The following is a 16733-nucleotide window of genomic DNA, read 5'->3' on the forward strand; positions in this document are numbered from 1 at the left end:
GGTGGTGACTAAGGAGCAGGGCTGTGTGTGTCACACACCAGTGCAGGGAACAGACACCCCGGGAGCAGGCGCACCCGAGCTGGAGCTGCAGGAGAGCGCGTTCACCGCCAGCCACGCAGTGACGGAGTGGCAGGCCAGGGCAGGCACCATGCAGGTCAGACAAAGCTGGGAAAGGTCAAACGGTCCCAGGCAGCAGGAATGCCAGGGGCAGGGGTCTGGAGGCCTTGGTGGAGAGGAGCACGGCCCAGGCTGGGAGGCTGGGGTGGGCGTGGAGGGGCTCTGGTGTATGCCGGTGGGTTAGAATGGAAGCTCTTTCATGGGCTGTCAGAGCTGTAATTCCCCATCCACCCACGGGGGGGGTGACACTGAGCCCAAAGTACCCCAATCCCCGGGGGGGTGGGGGGGAAAAGCTAGGCAAGAAGAGAGGACACTGCGCATTAGCAGGGTACGCCCCAAGGCCACCTGCAGCCACGTGCCAAGGAGCTGATGGTGTCAATCACCTAAAGCCCAACAGCCCCTGAAAATCCCAGCCTCCATGGCCGCCAGCCCGTGGTGCTGTTCCTCGTCAGGTCACGTGGGGAAACAGAGGCACAAGTGCACTGAAACGGATCTCCGGCAAGGTTGGGTCTGCTTGGCATCCTACCCCGAGTAGCGCGAGGAGCTTGTAACTCAAAGCATGGTGGCCGTACTCCAGCTGCCTCACGTTTCACACACTGCCGGGCCCCTTGCACCAGGGTCACCGACACTTGGAGGGGAGTACGGGGCGAGCCAGGCGTGTGTAGCACCATGACTGTCCTCGCCCGCCTTCTAGGGCTCCAGCTACATGGCGGGGGGGGGGGAGGTTCTTTCCTCTGGTAGTCAGTGCTGGCCCCAATGCCCCGTGTGGTTCAGGGAGTGGGGTGGGGGGGATGGTGGGGGTGCTCTCTCCTGGCAGGCACTGCTGCCCCAGTTTGGCACTAATGGGCACTGTGCTGAAGGGAGTAGGTCAGAGGGAAACCAGCAGGGGGTGCTCTCCCCTGCCAGCCAGTGCTGCCCCAAAATGGGGCTAGGGGGCGCTGTGCTGCGGGGGACAGAGCGAGAGGCTTGGGGGGCAGCGTTGTGTGGGGGACAGACTGAGGGGCTCAGTGAGGGGGGGGTCTGTGCTGTGGGTACACATGATTTTCTTTCCCCACCTGCAATATTTAGGATCAGCCCCCTATGGGGTCCTGGGGCCCCACAGGGTTTTTTGCTCCCTCTTATTCTCACCTGAGCCTGCTCTGGGCAACACACATCCTGACCTGCTCCTTCATCCAGTTATGCCCCATGGAGCCCCACCCCCTCCGTCTCCTTACATCACACACGGCCAGTCACAGAGGGGTGCGGGGCAGATTCCTCTACAGATTTTATTGTTAAGGCTGGGACTGGCTGTCAGTTGCTCTGGAACAGCCCCAGCCCCGTGGATATACAGCTGCTACAGCCAGACAGAGCCCAATACATCAGCAGTACAGTCGGACACAAGAGCCTGGGTCATTAGCAGTACAGCTGGAGCCCGGCGGAGCCAGAGCGCAGCACGCAGTGTTGTTACCGTTGGAGCCGGGTACGTCACCGGTACAGTCGGAGCCAGACTGGCACATGGGCAGTACAGTTGGAGCCCAGTCCGCACAGAGCTGCTCCAGTCCGACCCAGTTACATTCACAGCTTGTTACAGCTGGAACCCAGTTCAAACAGGACCTGTTACGCAGCCAGCACAGGCGTGTCCGCTACACTCAGTCTGTCACAGGCGGAGCCTAGCCTTATAGTGCCCAATACAGGCAGAGCCTTTACAGCTGTAACTCTACACCGGCATGAGTCCATTACACCTGGAGCCCTCTACTTACAGTGCCCATTACAAACCCAGTCCAGCCAGAGCTGGTTACACAGACAGCTGCTACAGTCAGAGTCCATTACTAGGACCAGCAGTCAAGAGCCTGGTGCAATTGTTGGAACCTACCCCAGGCTAAAGCTGTTACAGTCAGAGGCTGGTATAACCAGGCCCTTTTACAGCCGGAACCCAACAGTCAGAACCTGCTCGAGTTGGGGCCTGCAACAGTCGGCACAGTTGGAAGCCAGCTGAATATCACATTCCTGCAGGCCCCCTTCTTGTACCACCCCACCAGCTCGCCAACATCCCCAGCTGAGCAGTTCTCTGCCTCAGCCACGCTCCAGCCAGCATGGCTCCTGCATGCACGTCACACGCCGCTAAATATCTACGCAGGTTAGTGCACAGTGCCCCGCCCCCTCGCACCTGCGCCCCCTGGGGGAGACGCCCTGAACACCCAACGTCTGTGGGGATTAACTGGGAAGGGAGCCAAATGTAGACACAGGGGCCTCCCAACCTCCCCATACAAGAACCCAGGCTGGGGAATGGCGAATGGCTTTGCAATGCATCCTGGGAAAGGATGGAGACGTGTGTGTGGGGATTTAGATGTCACATCAGGACAGATGTGGGCAAGGGGCACTCAGGACAGATAGAGACTGGGATGGGGGGGGGGGGAGGCAGGGAGAGACACTCCCAGAAGAGGGGCTTCCAGGACAGACACGTATATAGGGGGGTGGTGGGTGACCCTTGGGATGGCTGGATGGCACGGCTGTCTTTGGACAGACAGATGGACGGAATGGGGAGGGCTCACAGGAAGGGGATGTTCATGACAGACAGATGGACACCAAAGGGGCAGGAACAGGACTGTCCTGGGACAAACGGACAGAAGTCAGGGCTATGACAGGCAAAGGGGGTGTGGGGAACACACAGCGCCCCCCCGCCCCGAACTTCTTCCCCTCCACTTGCAAAACACCCCCCAAGATCCAGAAAGGCCAAGGAGGGGGAAGGAGCCAAGGTGATGGGGGAGGGAAGGGGTGGGGCTAAGGAGGGGGAGGAGCCAAGGGGAAAGGGGCAGGGCCCAGAGGGCGTTGATTATTTTGTGATTATTTTGTTTTTAAAGGGTTAACGCTGCTTGTGCTGTTGTTTCTGGGATTGGGGCCTCCCCGGTTTAGTACCGTTAGGGGGTGAGCGTCGCGTGGCCCCTTGGGCCGGAGTGCATTGTGGGATAGCAGGAAGTCCTGGTCAGAGGCGGGAGGTGTCTCCATCCCCTCCCCCTCCTCTGCTCAGCAGGAGACCTCCATGGTGTGGGCTCCGCTCCCCGGGGCGGGCGGCGGCGGCGGCTGGGGGCTCCCCGACTCGCTGTTCTGGGACAGGGTGCGGGAGCGGGACTGGCTCCCGTCCCCTGAGGCTGCGCTGGACAGCGAGGCGGTGCGGGAGCGCGACAGGCGCGTCATGCAGGAGGAGGCCACTATAGGGAGACAGAGAGGGGAGGAGTCAGATGGGCCCCGCCCCTCTGTTCTGCCCCGCCCACCAGATCCCAGCAATAGGCCCCCATTTGTACTGGTGTGCCCCACAAGAGGCTGTGGAGTGAGGGGTGGGGGCGGGGCACGGCCAGGCCATGCAGGGGGACAGGGAGCTCCCCACACAAACTGCACAATGCCCCCCATGCCTGAACAGGGAGTGGATGGGGGTGTGTGTGTGTGCAGGAGGGGGGGAGCTAATGTGGGGCGTGTGGGGTGCATGGGAGGCAGTGCAGGACACTGGGGTGTGGGGGACAGGGAGCCAGTGCAGGGGGGGGATAGCAGAGAAGGTACCTGACCCCATACTCAGTTTCCTGTCCAGGACGTAGGGGACTGAGAAAGACAGAGACAGACACTTCAGGAACTGGCCTGGCTGTGGGGCAGCGGCTCAGGGCTGGAGAAGGGCCAAGGACCCAACCCACGGGGGAGGGGGAGGGGGCTGGGCCAGGGGGCAGGTCTGGGAGATCGGGACATTCCCCTCCCCGCCGCCCCCCCCGTGGCTACTCACTGTATCCCATGCCCTGGACGAAGTACTTGAATGCCTCAGTCAGCTTCCCAGGCTGAGAGATGGGGACAAGATGGAGATTAGACCCTGTGCCCCACAGCTGGGCTACCCCCAGACCCTCCCCTGTTGCCCCCCTCCCCTATATACCCTAGCTGTGCACCACACCTCACAACCCTCCCTCCATCCCTTACATCCCCAGACTGTGCCCCACAACCCTCCCCCTATAGATCCTGGCTGTACCCCCCAGCCCACCCCCCATTATGTCCTTCCAGTGCCTCCCCCAGACCCCTCCCCCCATGCTGCCCTGCACCCCCCCAACTACTGCCCCAGAGACACCCTCCCCTTCACACTGCCCTGCGCCCTCCATCCCCATTGGGAAGGGAGCTCTCACCTGTGTCAGCTGGGGCTGCCCCCCGGAATCTGCCATCTGGAAAACAAACCCAACACTCAACTATTGGAGGGGCCCAGGGCTGGGCTAGCAAGGGGCTGTGGGTTGGGAGTGAGGAGCACTGGCAGAGCTGGGGGCGGGGTGGGGGGGGGAGGAAGTTGGGGAGCCCAGGGCTGGGCTAGCTGGGGCTATGAGTTGGGAAGGGGCGGAGGCAGGGGACGTCACTCACCTTGAGGAAGGAGGTCTGGGTGGGATCCAGTTTGGAATTACACTCCACCTGGTTTTAGGAGGGGGGGGGACAGAGAACAGTGTGAGGGGCGGGCAGAGCACAGAGACACCTGGACCCTGAACCCCCCCCCCCCAGCCCAGCCTAGCCTAATGACATCCCAAGGCCCAGAGCTCGTTGTGCCCCCAGAGGGTTGGCCAGGGAGTGAGACGTTACCCCCATGCTTTGCTCTCTGTGTGTGTGTGTGTGTGTGTGTGTGTGTGTGTGTGTGTGTGTGTGTGTGTGTGTGTGTGTGTGTGTGTGTGTGTGTGTGTGTGTGTGTGTGTGTGTGTGAGAGAGAGAGAGAGAGAGAGAGAGAGAGAGAGAGAGAGAGAGAGGGGCCTGGAGCCCCTGGCCAGTGACACTTTGTATGATGCCTATGTGTGCCTCAGTTTCCCCTGTGTGCCACATGTCTCAGCACAGGGGGTGGGAGAGCATGTTTATTGTTGCAGAGGCCCAGGTATTACCCTGCCTAGCAGCCTGGACTCCAGCCCAGGGCCGGGACCCTTTTTAACCTAGCAACAGCTGACCAGAGGGCCCATCTGAACCTGGAACCATCCGGTTGTGTGAGCTGTTTGCCCGGGACCAAAGAGCGGAGGAGGGGCTGTTGGGGGAGGGGATATAGGGGGCTCAGCTGGAAGGAGGGGGCGGCTGGACGGGGGACAAGGAGTAGCCGGAGCCCATGGGGACGGGGACAGACCCAGCTGGTCGGAGCTCAGACTCGCCAGACCTGAGGGCCCTGAGAACTTCCTGGGCTGGGTTCAGACGTTCAATAAACCTGTTTCACACGGGCTGAGAGTCACTGCAGGCTAGAGACCGGGGTGGGCTCCCCGGGGGCCCCCGGCAGAGCCAGGCGTGCTGGAGGCTCAGAGGCGCGGTCCTGGGAGGCGAAGGGGCCAGAGCCCCAGACCCTGGAGAGCGAGTTTGACCCTTGCAGGGGACTGATGCACCCACCAGGGTTCCTCGCACGGGGCCTGGGAGTCTGGGGCGCTGCCCCAGAGCCACAGACCCTGCGAGCCCGGCAGGTCCTGAGGGAAACCAACATGACCCTGGTCAGTTTCATGATGCTGGTCAGTGCCCAGAGCAGGAAATCAGGCCAGTTCCTGCCAGGGCAGCCCAGGGGGCAGGTGACGTCCCCCCCAAACCAGCCGGGGACCGGAGCCGCGGAGCGTCTGCCTGTCCTAAAGAGAGGACAGGCAGAGAGAGAAAGTGCGTGTGCATCCGTCTGTCTGTCCATCTATCCCTGCTGGAGGGAATGAATGTCTGTGTCCCTGCTGCCCCCAGCTGGGTGTGATGAGCCCGGCTCAGGAGTGTGCGTCCGTCCGTCTGTTCGTCCCCAGCAAGGGGGAATGAATCCTGCACTGTCTGTCTGGCCCTGTCCCCGCTGCACCCTGCTGGTGGGAATGAGCCTGGCTCTGGGTGTGTGTCCCACCGTGTGGTGTGCTGGGGTTGTGTAGCAGGGTGCGCTGTGGGGCTGTGTGCTGTCTATGCTGTGTAGTTGTGTAGCTGCAGGTCTGGGCGCTGTCTATGTTGTGCAGCTGTGGGGGGCTTGCATAGTGGTGGGGGGTTGTGTAGCAGAGTGTGACGTGGGGCTGTGCGCTATGTTGTGTACCTGCAGGGGGTTGTGTACCTGCAGGGCTGTATGCTATGTTGTGTAGTTGTGCATCGTGTGGTTTGTTCTGTTACTCACCACAGCATCTTCGTGGGGGGCCTGATCTCCCACCACCAGCATCACGGGGCACCTGTGGGGACAGACGGATGGAAAAGGGATGGTCAGAGCGCCCCCTCTCCCCCCTGGCAGCTGCTCTGGCGGTGGGCAGGGAAGCTGGGCAGAGCAGAGGAAAGGGGTGGAGGGGGTAATGGGTCTGCTAGGTGTCCCCCCCAGTCCCTGGGGGGTTCTGGAGACAGGCCCTGCCCCTAACCGGGGGGCTGAGGGATACTTGGGGGGCAGGGGTACAGGGCTGCTCTGGGGTGTTTGTGGAGTATCCAGAGGACAGTGGGGAGAAGGGGGTCCCTGTGTGCTTATGGGGGGCTGAGAGGTGTTAGGGCATTCATGGAAGGCCATGAGCAAGGGTGTCCTAGGGCGGCTGTGGGGTGTTCGGGGGATACCTGGGCAGGCCGGGCTCACTTACTTCAGGGTGACGTCTCCGCCGCGTTCGAAGTTCAGGTCCCGGCGGCTGGGGGTGGGCGGGAGGAAATGGGAGGCTGAGAACTGCCCTGCACCCCCCGCGTCTTCCAACCCAGCCCCCTGAACACCCCCCCCCCCCGATTTCCCCCCGGTCTCAGCACAGGGGGCCGGAATCTGCAGCAAACTTCCCCGCCCGGGGCCCCCAGGTCACCTCTGTCCCATGACCCTTTCCAGTAACTCCAGCCTCAGTCATGCCAGCCCCATGGCAGAGCCCCCTTGCTCCCCCCAGCGACCTCCAGCCCCCCCTCCCCCGGCCAAGCCCCCCATACCTGACCCGCCTCCAGCCCCCCCAGATAAGCCCCCCACACACGTGTTGTAGCTGCTCCAATAGAGCTGAATGTTGCTGAGGTTCGGGGCTCCGACCAGCGACTCCCTGCACTGCTGGACCAGCTCCGTGCAGCCAGATAGCTCCTCCTGGGGGGGGCAGGGCACTAGTGACCAGTTACAGGCCCCGTTGGTCCTGCTCCCCCCACCTGTCCCCCACAGCCCTACCCCCCAGCTCCGTGCAGCCGGACAGCTCCTCCTGGGGGGGCAGGGCATTAGGGACCAGTTACAGCCCCTGTCGGTCCTGCTCCCCCCACCCGTCCCCCACAGCCCTGCCCCCCAGCTCCGTGCAGCCAGACAGCTCCTCCTGGGGGGGCAGGGCACTAGTGACCAGTTACAGGCCCCGTTGGTCCTGCTCCCCCCACCTGTCCCCCACAGCCCTGCCCCCCAGCTCCGTGCAGCCGGACAGCTCCTCCTGGGGGGGCAGGGCATTAGGGACCAGTTACAGCCCCCGTCGGTCCTGCTCCCCCCGCCCGTCCCCCACAGCCCTGCCCCCCCAGTTCCCTGCAGCCGGACAGCTCCTCTTGGGGGGGCAGGGTGTTACTGACCAGATACGACCCCCTTGCTGGTCCTGCTTTCCCTGCCCTTCCCCCCACAGCACTGCCCATCTAACCTCTCCACTGCCCCCCTCCCCAGGATACCTCCCTCCACCCTGGGAAGACCCCTGGATCTAGCCCTTGGGAGCACGGGAGTGGGGCCCATCCGCAGCCCCCGGGGGCAACACATAGATTTCCCCCCCTCACCTGGCTGAAGAGATGGGCCAGGATCATCTCGGGGATGGACGAGGTCAGGCCGGTCAGCTGGGGGAGGAAGGCAGAGGGTGAGAGGGGGCACCAGGGATGCGGGAAGGGGTTGGGAGAGCAACACCCAGGGGGGTGAGAGAGACATGACCTGGTGGGGGGGGGGGGGAGGGGGGAAACACCAGGAGCTGACCCTAGGCCAGAAGAAAATTCCGTCTGATCTCTCCAGCTGTCCACAGTCTCCGCTTGCTCCCCCAGGCCTGTACGCCCCCACATCCCGGCACAGCCCCCCCCGTACAGGAAAGCCAGGGGAGGGCTCCAGGGGCCGCAGGGACTGGGGAAGGGATCCCCGTACCTTGTGAGCTGCCCAGTCCATCCAGCCCTTGGCATTGGGGTCGATGTTGATCAGAACCAAGCCCTCCACGGTGTCAGGGTGAGAGAGCTGGGGGGGAGGGTGGGAAGAGAAATAAGGGTGAAACCAGCCCCCAGTCCCAGCCCCCACTACCCCCTGCTAGCCCAGCTCTGCCCCCCTCAGCTCTGCCAGTGCCCCTCACTCCTGACCCACAGCCCTGGGCTCCCCCCCAGCTCTGCCAGGGCCCCTCACTCCCAACCCACAGCCCCCTGCTAGCCCAGCCCTGCCCCCCACAGCTCTGCCGGTGCCCCTCACTCCCAACCCACAGCCCCCTGCTAGCCCAGCCCTGCCCCCCACAGCTCTGCCGGTGCCCCTCATTCTTGACCCACAGCTCCCCTGGGCCTGCGTCACTCACACTGTAGCGGGCGAGGATGTAGGCGCCGGCTCCCACCCCGATGCCGATGATGCTGGTGAAGCTGCAGGAGGAAGCGAGGGGGGTGGTGGTGGTTAATAAACCATGGGGGGAGGGCGTTGTTCCTAGCTCCCATGGACCATGAAATCTGGGACCTGTCTGGTCACCGGCCCTACGAATTCACCCCCGCCCCCCATGGTAACAGGGAGCGTCAGTTGGTGGGTGTCACGGTGACCTGGAAAGGCAACAGACGGATGCAGGCTTTGGCTGCATGATGTTACCCAGGGACGGTGTTTAGATCAGGCCTGGTGCCTGAGGCCAGTGCAGGGCTGGAAACCAATACCCCAAAGCCGGGAGGTCGGACGTGGGCGAACTGGGGGACGTGGGGCCAGATTCCGTCTCTTTCCTCTCGCTCTCAGTCTCCCGTGGGTCTAAGGAGTGTCTGGCGCAGCCCCACCAGGCCGGCTCTCCCGCAGCACAGCTAAGAACCTGGGGCCAGACAGGCTGCTGAATGCAATGCCCTGAACAGCCTGATGCGGCTCTGAGTTTGCCAGGTCTCGGCACGGCCGATCAGGCCATGGGCTGGGCCTGGGTTTTGCCAGCAGCGAGGCTGCAAATGAGTCTGTGATGAAGTGGGAATTTTTTGTAGTATTTTTATGAGGCCTGTGCGTGCCTCAGTTTCCCCGACACGTTGCATGGTGTAACGAAGCAGAGGATTGTCTTGGTGTTTTGCATGAGCGGGGTGTGTGCCTCAGTTTCCCGGTGTGCTGCATGTGTAACAAGTGAGGGGGAGGGGGTTTGTTGTTACAGAGGATCAGGTGTGACGCCTAGCGGGACCCTGACAATGGCCTGGAGATGGGGGATCCTAGTGACCGAGAGGCCCAGCCCAGCTGGGAAGGCAGCCGGTTCTGGCCAGTGGGAGGACAAAGGGCTGAGGAGAGAAGGGCCTGGTGACCTGACCAGCCAGTTCCAGTGGGTGGGAACAAAGGACAGAAGAGAGAGGGCCCCAGTGACCTATTTACCTGGGACTGAAGACAAAGGACAGGGGAGGAGCTGTGGGGGAGATGATATAGGGTGATTGGCTGAAAGAAGGGGGTGGCTGGAGTGGGGAGAGAGGGCAGCCAGAGCCCACCTGGATGCAGGACAGACCTAGATGTGCTGTGCTGAGGGTTGAGAGGGCCGGAGAACCTCCTATGCTGGCTCAATAAGCTGGCTGAGAGTCACTGCAGGCTAGAGATCGGGGGACTTTGCTCCCCGGGGGGCAAGAATGAGGGGACTCCCTGAGGGGCCCACGGCAGAGCCAGGTGTGCTGGAGGCTCAGAGGTGCGGGCTCGGGAGGCAGCAGGGCCAGAAAGCCCCTATCCCCAGCGGGAGAGTGACCTTTCCGGGGTCTGTCACACCGAAGGGGGGTTCCTCCCAGGGGCCGTACAGAGCCGGGAGCACCAGGCCTGTGAGTCCGTGACACCCGGCTACCCAGTGGGGCAAAGAGGAGTTGTGTTTGCTCTCAGGGCAGGCTAAGGCCACGTCTATACTTGCAGCATGCCTGGCGAGCACGCTCTCTCCCGTCGGTGTGAATACCCAGCCCTGTGAGCGGCAAAAGCGCTGTGCACACGGACGCTCCCGTTGGAACAGTCGTGCCCCGGAGCGACACACGCTTTGCCGACACTGGCTGTAATGCAGACGTGGCCGCAGAGACCCAGGTGGGGGCGTGTCGCCTGCTGTCTGAGCAGACTGAACGGGACAGGCTGACCCCGTATCAATGGAAAAGTCGCAAAGACAATGGCAAACCCAGTTTCCAGGACACGGCCACCCCGGGGGAGATGGGTCCTCTGCCTCTCAGCAAAGACGCTGGCTGGAGAAGGAAGGACTGGGGAGGTGGGAGCTGGGGGCCGGGAACGGGCAGACACCCAGACGCAGCCGGAACGTGGGGTGCCTCCGGCTGGGCCCCGCCCGAGCAGAACCCATGGAGCCTGGTTCACATGGCGCGAGGCCGGGCAGTCCCAGGGGCTATTCGCACCTTTGGCTCTCTGTTCCACCTCAATTAACTCAGCAGAGCTGAGACTGGGGTCCGGCCAGGCATGGTACAGACCCCAGCTCCCCCGAGACAGGGTCCCATTACCCCCTTCCGCACCTGAGCTCTGGGAGCCAATTCCGCCCCAGACAGCCCCACAGTGCCAGGAGGGGGAGGCGGGGAAGGGGTGCATGCTGTGTTTGTCTGTTCCTGCCCCATACTCACTTCAGGTACTGCAAGATGCAGGGGATCATGTCAGCCAGCTGGTCCAGCGACGGGTACTGGTACCTGCAAGAAGAGGGCACGTCAGCTGGGGTGGGGGCTGGGGAGAAGGCTGCACCGGGGGGGGCTCACCGCATGGGAAACAGCGAGGGGGAAGGGGAGCAGAGAGGGGTAGAGTGGGGGTGGGGACAGAAGGATGGGGGGCAGGGTGTCTCACCCCAAGGGGAACAGCGGGGCTCCTTCCTCCATGCCGGGGGCGTCCACGTGAACCACCACAAAGTTCTTGATGATCTCCTGCATGTCCTCAAAACGGAAGAGCGGCTCGAAGCAGGACTGGTCTGGAGCGGGCAGAATAGACCCAAGTGTCACAGCAGCAGGGGGCGCGGTGGGGGGAGCGCCCAGCAGGGGGCCCTGGGGGGAGTGGGAGGGGAGCTCCCAGTAGGGGTTTGCTGGGGGGCAGGGTGGGGAGGTGGGGAGCTCCCAGCGGGGGGTACTGGCTGTCGGGGGAGTGGGCTTGGGGCACTGGCTGTGGGGGGAGATCCCTGCAGGGGTCCCATTCCTCGCACCCCCAGCCCCACTTACGGTTGAGCCCCACGTCGTGGTAGGTCAGGATGGCCGGGCGCTTGGGCTTCGGGGTGCCATGGACGGTGAAGGCCACGAGTCCATAGGGCGTCTCCACTGAGTGCTTCTGCCAAAGAGAGAGAGAGATGGGGGCTGTGAGGTGTGTAGGGGGCTGCCCCATGGCTGGCGCGGGTCCCAGGTGGAAGCAGCTGATGCCGTCGCGGAGAGTGGGCTCCCCACTTTCCAACAATGCCCAGGGGACGCCTGAGATATCGGTCCCCAAACAGCCCCCACCCCCCGTTCCATGGCCCATACGCTGCCGTGGGATCCCCACAGAGCTGGGCCCCTGCGGGTTCGAATCCTGACTCTCCAGCAGAGGGTGGGGGAGGCAAGGCTGGGATGCCTGGGGGTCCACTGCTAATGTCCTGCTCCCCCACACCCAGGACACTGCGAGACGGGGTTCAAGCCAGGGAGGGGTCAGTGCAGCTCAGACAACAGGAGCCAGGACTCCTGGGTTCTCTCCCTGGCTCCGAGAGGGGAGTGGGGTCTCGTGGTCAGAGCAGGGGTGGGATGCAGGGGTGGGCTGGGAGCCAGGACTCCTGGGTTCTCTCCCTAGCTCCAGGAGGGAGTAGGGTCTAGTGGTTAGAGTGGGGGGGCTGCGAGCCAGGACTCCTGGGTTCTCTCCCCAGCACAGTCTGTGGAGTTCAGGGAGGGGTGGGGAGGGAGGACCTGGTGGTGCCCTGGGAGGAGTCCAGCTGCTAATACCTCAGTGTCCTACAACGGGGGGAGAGGGGGGTCTGTCCGGGGGGTGGGGGGGCAGGCAGGAAGAGGGTGGATGGGGGACAAGGCCAGAAGCGTATGGGGGATGGGGGGCAGGAGGGGGTGTTGGGAGGGCAACGCAGCAGTGAGCACCCCTCCCCCCAGCGTGCCCGTTGCCCTCTGACCTTGCCCGGGACGGGCTGCGAGGGGGGCAGCAGCAGGGGCTTCTCCTCCGTGATCTGCACCTCGTGGAGCTCGGTCATGGCTGCGCCTGGTGGAGAGGGAAGGGGGGGGGTCAGAGCGGGACACAGAGACACCTGCCAGCGCTACCCCTCCTCCACCCCGACACACAGACCCCCCAGAGCCGCCCCCCCAACACACAGACCCTCCCCCCCAAAAAATACCCAGCAGATGCCTGTGGCCTGAGGTGCTCAGAGACCTCCCCCCAATCCTAGGAGCCCCCTGCCCAGCCCAGCCCACTACCCTGCTCTGGGCAGGGCCTCAGGGCTGTGGGGTGGGGGGCGGTATTTTCCCAGGATCGGGGGCTGGGAATCAGGCTCAGGAAGACCCTCCCCGCATTGGTGTCCCAGGGAGTTTGGGCATCAGGCTCCATTGGGGGGCAAATTCTGCCCCCCCACCCATCAGGAGGCCCTGGCTGAATGAGCAATGTGGGACCTGTCCCTCTCCCACCCATCCTGCCCTGCACCCCACAGTGCCTCTTGCTGGGAAAGTAGCCCTGATTCTGTCACCTCCACCCTCTCCAGCCCCCGTGGGAGCGGGGATCCAGCCCCCCAGTGCCCCAGGCGGGAAGGGGTTAGTCCCTGCAGCCCAGTGAGGGGAGAGAGGTGGGGCGCTCTTGTGGGCAGGGCCGGGTACCAGGCCAGGGGATGGGGGGAGGTCAGGGGAAGCAAGGTATGATCAACTGGAGCCGACCTAAGGGAGAACATGAACGGGCTCTGAGCTGGGGTGCCGTGCGGCCGAGGGATTCAAACCCGCCACGAGGAGGTGTCCAGTGGGATGGCGTGGGTGGAGCTGGGGCCCAGGCTGCAGCCTCTCTAAATGGCATGGGTGGGTGTGAATGCCCCCCCCCAGGCCACTGGTCCCGACAAGCGCCGTTCATTCTCCAAGGGGGAAAGAGCTGTGACGAAGGTGGGATTTTTGCTGATATTTTGATGACCCCCATTGTGTGCCTCAGTTTCCCAATATGCAGCATGGTTGCCCAGTAAGGTGACCAGATTGCAAGAGTAAAATATTGGGAGACACGGGGGGAGGCACAGGCTCACAGCTTTCACTGGAGCAATAGGGAAGGGGGGTGCACAGCCCTAGGAAACTGCAAGGAGGGTGCATGGTCCCAGCTCCAGCCCCTGCCGCAAGCCAGGGGTGCAGGGCCCTGGCTCCCACTGCAAAGGCGGGTCTCAGCGCTGGGGCAGGGGGTTGGGGCACAGGAGGGGGGTCAGGGTGTTGACTCTGGGAGCGAATTTGGGTGCGGGAGGGGGCTCATGGCTGGGTGTGGGAGGGGGGTCAGGGTGCTGACTCCAGGAGGGAGTTTGGGTGTGGGAGAGGGCTCCGGGCTGAGGCAAGGGGTTGGGGTACGGGAGGGGATTCAGGGTGCGGGCTCCGGGCAGGGTTTACCTCAGGTGGCTCCCTGGAAGTGGCAACATCTCCCTCTGGGTCCTAGACGGAGGCACCGGGAGGCAGCTCTGCACCCTGCCGTGCCTCCAGGCGCTGCCCCCGCAGCTCCTATTGGCCACGGTTCCCGGCCAATGGGAGCTGTGGAGCCAGAGCAGGGGCAGTGCACAGAGGGAGATGTCGCCACTTCCAGGGAGGAGCCGGGTAGGGAGCCTGCCAGCCCTACAATATCGGGACAAATGGGCATCCTGATCGTACATCGGTCGGGATGTGGGACAAAAAATTAAATATCGGGACAGTCCTGATTTTATCAGGAGTCTGGTCACCCTCTTGCCCAGCACGGGGGAAGGGCTGTGGGTGCTTTCAGGAAAGGCTAAAAGGCACCGGCGTGGGGGACACCTCCCTGCCTGGGGGGAAGGAGGCATCGTTAAGGAACCAGCTGGAACTGACCCAAGTGAACAAGGCGCCCGGATGCCAGCTCCAGTGAGCCTAGATTCCCCCTCCCCCATCTCAGCAGGGGAGCTGAGCAAAGACCCCCCAGCTGAAGCAGAAAGGGCTGGAAAAGTGGGAGCTGGGGGGCGAGTGGGGGCTGCCCACCCGGGAAGGGTCGAGGGGGTCAGACACTCAGATGCAGCTGGAACACGGGGTGCCTTGGCCGCAGGCCGACCTGACGCCGCGTCTCCCTGCCGCCCTCAGGGCTTCTTGGGCCGCGTCCCGGTGACTAACCAACCCAATCCTGCGTGGCTCTCCCAGGAGTCTGGCTCTGCTCACCGGGTGCGGCAGGGGGGGTTGGAGCCCCAGCGGGCTGGGGAGGTTGTGTGGCCTCCCCTGAAGGGAAAATGGGACCTCTTGGGGGTCCCGCAAGGGGCTGCTCTAAAGCTGGAGGCACAGCACCGATCCTGGGGATCTGGGACACAAGGTTGGGGACAGGTTATGGGGGTCAGGGGGGAGGTTATGAGGGTGGTTGCCAGGTGGGGCGGGGGAGTTGGGAGGGGAGTTATGGGGCAACAGGGACAGGTTGGGGGGTCATAGACGTAGGGGAGTTGGAAGAGTCATGGGGAGCCAGGGTGGGTGCCAGGCAGGATGTCACAGGGAGCAGGGTGTAGGGGAACTGGGGGGTTAGGCAGAAGGACGGGGGGCCAGGAAGGGGCGGGTCAGTGATTGTCCAGGCTGGGTCCCTACCAAGGTGCCAGCAGCCAATGCCCCCTTAGCCCCTCAGTGCCTGGTCCATTCCCTGGACCCCGGCCCCCTCCCCTCCTGGACCAGGACCGCAGGGTGTGGGGTGTTGCCAGCCCCAGGACATGTGGGGCCCTGGGTGGGGAGCAAGGGAAACAGACAGACCAGCACAGTCTGTCTGTGGGCTGCCCTATGGGCTGGGAGGGTCCCATCCCATAATCCCCTAAGCCTAGCTCTCCTGGTCCTGGGGCAGGTCTTCCTCCATGCTTCTGGGGGGCTTGGGGTAGCTGGGTTGGGCTGGCTCTGGGGTCATCTTCAGGAGGAGGGGAGAGACCAGCTACTGGCTGGGGGGAGCCAAACCTGCATCCCTTGTGGACAGATCTTGGCAGGGGAGGGACAGAGGTGGACAGACGGATGGACAGTTCAGGGGAAGGATGGCTGGCTCTGAATGGCTGGGGAGCTGGCTGGACAGACTGATGGGTGGGGGTGGGAAGCTCTACCCACTACACCCCACTCCCCTCCCAGAGCCCAGCAGTCCTGGTTCCCAGCCCCACCTCCCCTGCTCTAACTACTACACCCCACTCCCCTCCCGGAGCCAGGGATAGAACCCAGGAGTCCTGGCTCCCAGCCCCTGTTCTCAGAGGCAGCCAGGCGGCCCCACGGGTGTGTGTGTGTGTGTGTCTGGCACCATGGGGCTGGGTGACGGTGACCCATGACTCTATTCCAGCCCCAGGGGAGATGAGGCGAGGGGGGCACAGGGCTGGGCTCAAGAGGGGCCAGCCAGGGCCTGAGACTAGTGGCCCCCCGTGAGTGGCTCAGCCTTGTCAGGACCCCCGAGGAAACAGCCCTGCCCTAAGGACGCTGGGATGGGCCCATGACCCCGTCCCCCAGAACCCCCCACAGAAACCTCGCCCCTATCCTGCTCAGAGCCGGGGAGAGAACCCAGGAGTCCTGGCTCCTCCCAGCCCCCACTGCTCTAACCCACCAGCGCCGCCTCCCAGAGCGAGGGAGAGAACCCAGGCGTCCGGCCCCTTCGCCATGGCGGGTTTTTCCGCTTGACATTTCGCGTGTCGCCGCTCGGAGGAAGAGCTGGGAATCGGGCCGGGTAGCCGGACACACGGAGCTGCGCCCCGGCCCCCCTCCTTAGTGATCACCCCCCTCAGCTCCCCCCACCTCGCCAAGTCCTACCAACCCCCGCCCCCATTCTCAGCCCCTCCCACTGCCCCGATCCCCCCATCTCAGCCACGGCCCCACGACACCCCACTGCTCCCTGGGGACCCCTCCCCTGACTGAGACCCCCCCCCAACCCAGACTGGCCCCCGCCCGAACATCAGCCCCCCTCCAGGCCTATCTGCTCCCCCCCCGGATCCCCCACCCCAGAACCCCCCATCAGACCCTTTCCACCCCCCGTACCTGCTCTGTCCGTGTGTCCGGCTCCGCCTGCGCCTCCGTCCGACCGTCTGTCCACCTTCACTTGCCTTTGACTGACTCTGGATACAAACAACACCCCCCCCTCCACAGGCCCCGCCCCCCAGCTCGGGGCTGCCAATCCCAGGCCCGGGGCGGGGGCGGGGGGGACTTCCCTGCTACAGCGCTGGCATAGGGGGAGGGGAAGTGGGGAGGGGTCAGAGTGGGGGAGGAGACAGGGAGAGGGCAGAGAGTGGGGGAGGGGGAGGGGATGGGGGAGAGTGGGAGGAGGGGGAGGGGTCAGTATGGGGGGAGGGTATGGGGGGGAGGGAGTGGGCAGAGTGAGGGGACTGGGAGGGGATGGGGAAGGGGGCAGAGTGGGGGGAGGGGGATGGGCTCCCATCCTCGGGAGTCCCACCCCACCCGGCCAGATTGGG

General features: G+C 64.0%; 1 protein-coding gene across 4 annotated transcripts; it reads right to left on the reverse strand.

The window, feature by feature from the left end:
* Positions 1-1357: 1357 nt before the first annotated feature.
* On the reverse strand, positions 1358-16485 carry NDRG2 (NDRG family member 2). 4 transcript variants are annotated; one of them, XM_037915829.2, is made up of 16 exons: positions 16303-16446; positions 12270-12355; positions 11347-11452; positions 10982-11102; positions 10768-10830; positions 8535-8595; positions 8123-8209; positions 7771-7827; positions 7014-7117; positions 6648-6692; positions 6206-6257; positions 4480-4527; positions 4254-4289; positions 3866-3917; positions 3657-3690; positions 1358-3305 (listed from the first exon to the last, which is right to left on the reverse strand). In XM_037915829.2, the coding sequence occupies exons 2-16, from the start codon at positions 12345-12347 to the stop codon at positions 3080-3082; spliced, it is 1170 nt and encodes a 389-aa protein (XP_037771757.1). In that variant the 5' UTR covers positions 12348-12355; positions 16303-16446; the 3' UTR covers positions 1358-3079. The 4 variants fall into 4 exon arrangements, with proteins under 4 accessions (XP_037771757.1, XP_037771756.1, XP_043382716.1 ...); XM_037915828.2 differs by lacking the exon at positions 3657-3690 and having other exon boundaries at positions 16303-16485; XM_043526781.1 differs by lacking the exon at positions 12270-12355 and having other exon boundaries at positions 16303-16397.
* Positions 16486-16733: the final 248 nt, after the last annotated feature.

This window comes from Chelonia mydas, chromosome 13 (genome assembly GCF_015237465.2).
Source record: "Chelonia mydas isolate rCheMyd1 chromosome 13, rCheMyd1.pri.v2, whole genome shotgun sequence".
Taxonomy (NCBI): Eukaryota; Metazoa; Chordata; order Testudines; family Cheloniidae; genus Chelonia; species Chelonia mydas.